Genomic DNA, 1744 nt, shown 5'->3' on the forward strand with positions numbered 1-1744 from the left:
ACCAGATTCCCCAGAGGGTGAGTGCTTTGGTGGGTGCAGTCCCCAGCAGGTGAAACCCCTGCAGGTGAGGTCCAGGCAGGTGAAGTCCCAGCAGGTGAGGTCCCAGCAGGTAGGTCCACAGCAGCTGAGGTTTCCCTAGCAGGTAAGCTCCATAGCACCTGAGATTTCCCCTGGCAGGTGAAGTCCCCAGCAGCTGAAGTATCTCCTGACAGGTGAAGTCCCTCCTAGCAGGAGAGGTCCCAGCAGGTGAAGTCCCCAGCAGGATGGGTCCCCAGCAGCTGAGGTACCTCCTGACAGGTGAAGTCCCTCCTAGCAGGTGAGGTCCCAGCAGGTGAGGTCCCTAGCAGCCCAGGTCCCAGGCTGCAGCTCAAGTGAACCAGGAGGCTATGCTGGGCACTGTCTGGTACCTGGAGTCCTGTTGCAGCTGCCAGCAGGCCTTGCAGTAGTCCAGGGCCCAACTTCTGGAGCAGGGCCGCAGTGTCTCCCGCCAGCGGAAGTATCTCAGGTAGCTGGCCTGGTCCTTGTCCAGTGCCTGCAGGTGCTGGGCCAGGGCCTGGGGGCTTGGGAAGTCGTCCACGTGGATGAAGGCGTCGGGCGGTAGGAACCGCTCGTAGTTCCTTCTGCTGGGGCCCAGGACCACCGGCACAGCCCAGGCCTGGAGGGCGTTCTTCCACAGTTTCTCTGTGATGTAATCGGGGTGCAGGGAGTTCTCGAAAGCCAGGTAGAATTTGTACCGGGCCAGCACCTCCATCATGGTGGCAGAGGGCAGCTGCTGGTGGGAGCGCCCGTACACGTCCACTTTCAGGTGGGGCTGCAGCTGCTGGTAGTACCGCACTCGGACCGAGTTTGGTTGCCAGTTGGACACCACCCAGGCCACCAGCTTGGTCTTGGCTGAGAGGTGGGCCTGCGCTTCGGCAGGCTGGCCAGGCCACGGCTCGAGCCAGCCATAGGGTGTGAAGATGTCCGAGTCGCTGCGGTAGGACATGGTCAGATTGAAGTAACCATCTAGCGCCTTCAGCTGCCGGCAGTGTGAGGGGGATTCCAAGCTTAACCAGACCCAGCGCTGGCCTGGTGGCCGTGGGGAGGGTGGAAGCTGTGCCCAAGGCCTGGAACTGACCTCACGGTGATGCACAATAACTGCATCTGCCTGCTGGTACACGCTGCGGTTGGCGGTCAGCTGGCAGTCGGCTGTGCCGGGCCGCAGCCTGGAGCATTGGGACAGATGCACAGGGACATTGAAGGGCCATGTCCACAGCAGGACGACCAGGGGTGGGCGGCTGGGGGTCAACTGGCAGGACTCTTTGGCAGATATGTCAAGGGATTCCATGGTCCAGGGCTTGCCTGGAGCCACGCGCAGGTAAGAGAACAGGCATAGAGCCAGAAGCAGCTGGAACAGCAGCCCAAAGAGACAGTGGCGCCAGGGATATTGTACCTGGGCCCAGCCGATGGGATCCATGGGTCAGAGAAGCTGGGAGGAAGGGAGAGCAGAGAACACATTATCGATAACAACAATAATAGCCTGCACCCCCAAGGGCGGATCAGGTGTCGCCAGAGATAATCATCACAACTTCTGAGACGGTTGTTGTTAGGTGCCATTGGAGTTTTTCAACTTACAATGACCCAATATGACAGAGCAGAACTGCCCCATAGGGTTTGCTTGGAAGGAGTCCTGATAGTGCAAATGGTCAAGTGGTCGGCTGCTGACCAAAAGGTTGGCAGTTTGAACTTGTCCAGTGGTCCTGCA

General features: G+C 59.7%; 1 protein-coding gene across 1 annotated transcript; it reads right to left on the reverse strand.

The window, feature by feature from the left end:
• Positions 1-367: 367 nt before the first annotated feature.
• Positions 368-1490, reverse strand: LOC100662623 (3-galactosyl-N-acetylglucosaminide 4-alpha-L-fucosyltransferase FUT3-like). Its single transcript, XM_003421685.3, has one exon. The coding sequence runs from the start codon at positions 1454-1456 to the stop codon at positions 368-370; it is 1089 nt and encodes a 362-aa protein (XP_003421733.3). The 5' UTR covers positions 1457-1490.
• Positions 1491-1744: the final 254 nt, after the last annotated feature.

Source organism: Loxodonta africana, chromosome 3, assembly GCF_030014295.1.
Source record: "Loxodonta africana isolate mLoxAfr1 chromosome 3, mLoxAfr1.hap2, whole genome shotgun sequence".
Lineage (NCBI taxonomy): Eukaryota > Metazoa > Chordata > Mammalia > Proboscidea > Elephantidae > Loxodonta > Loxodonta africana.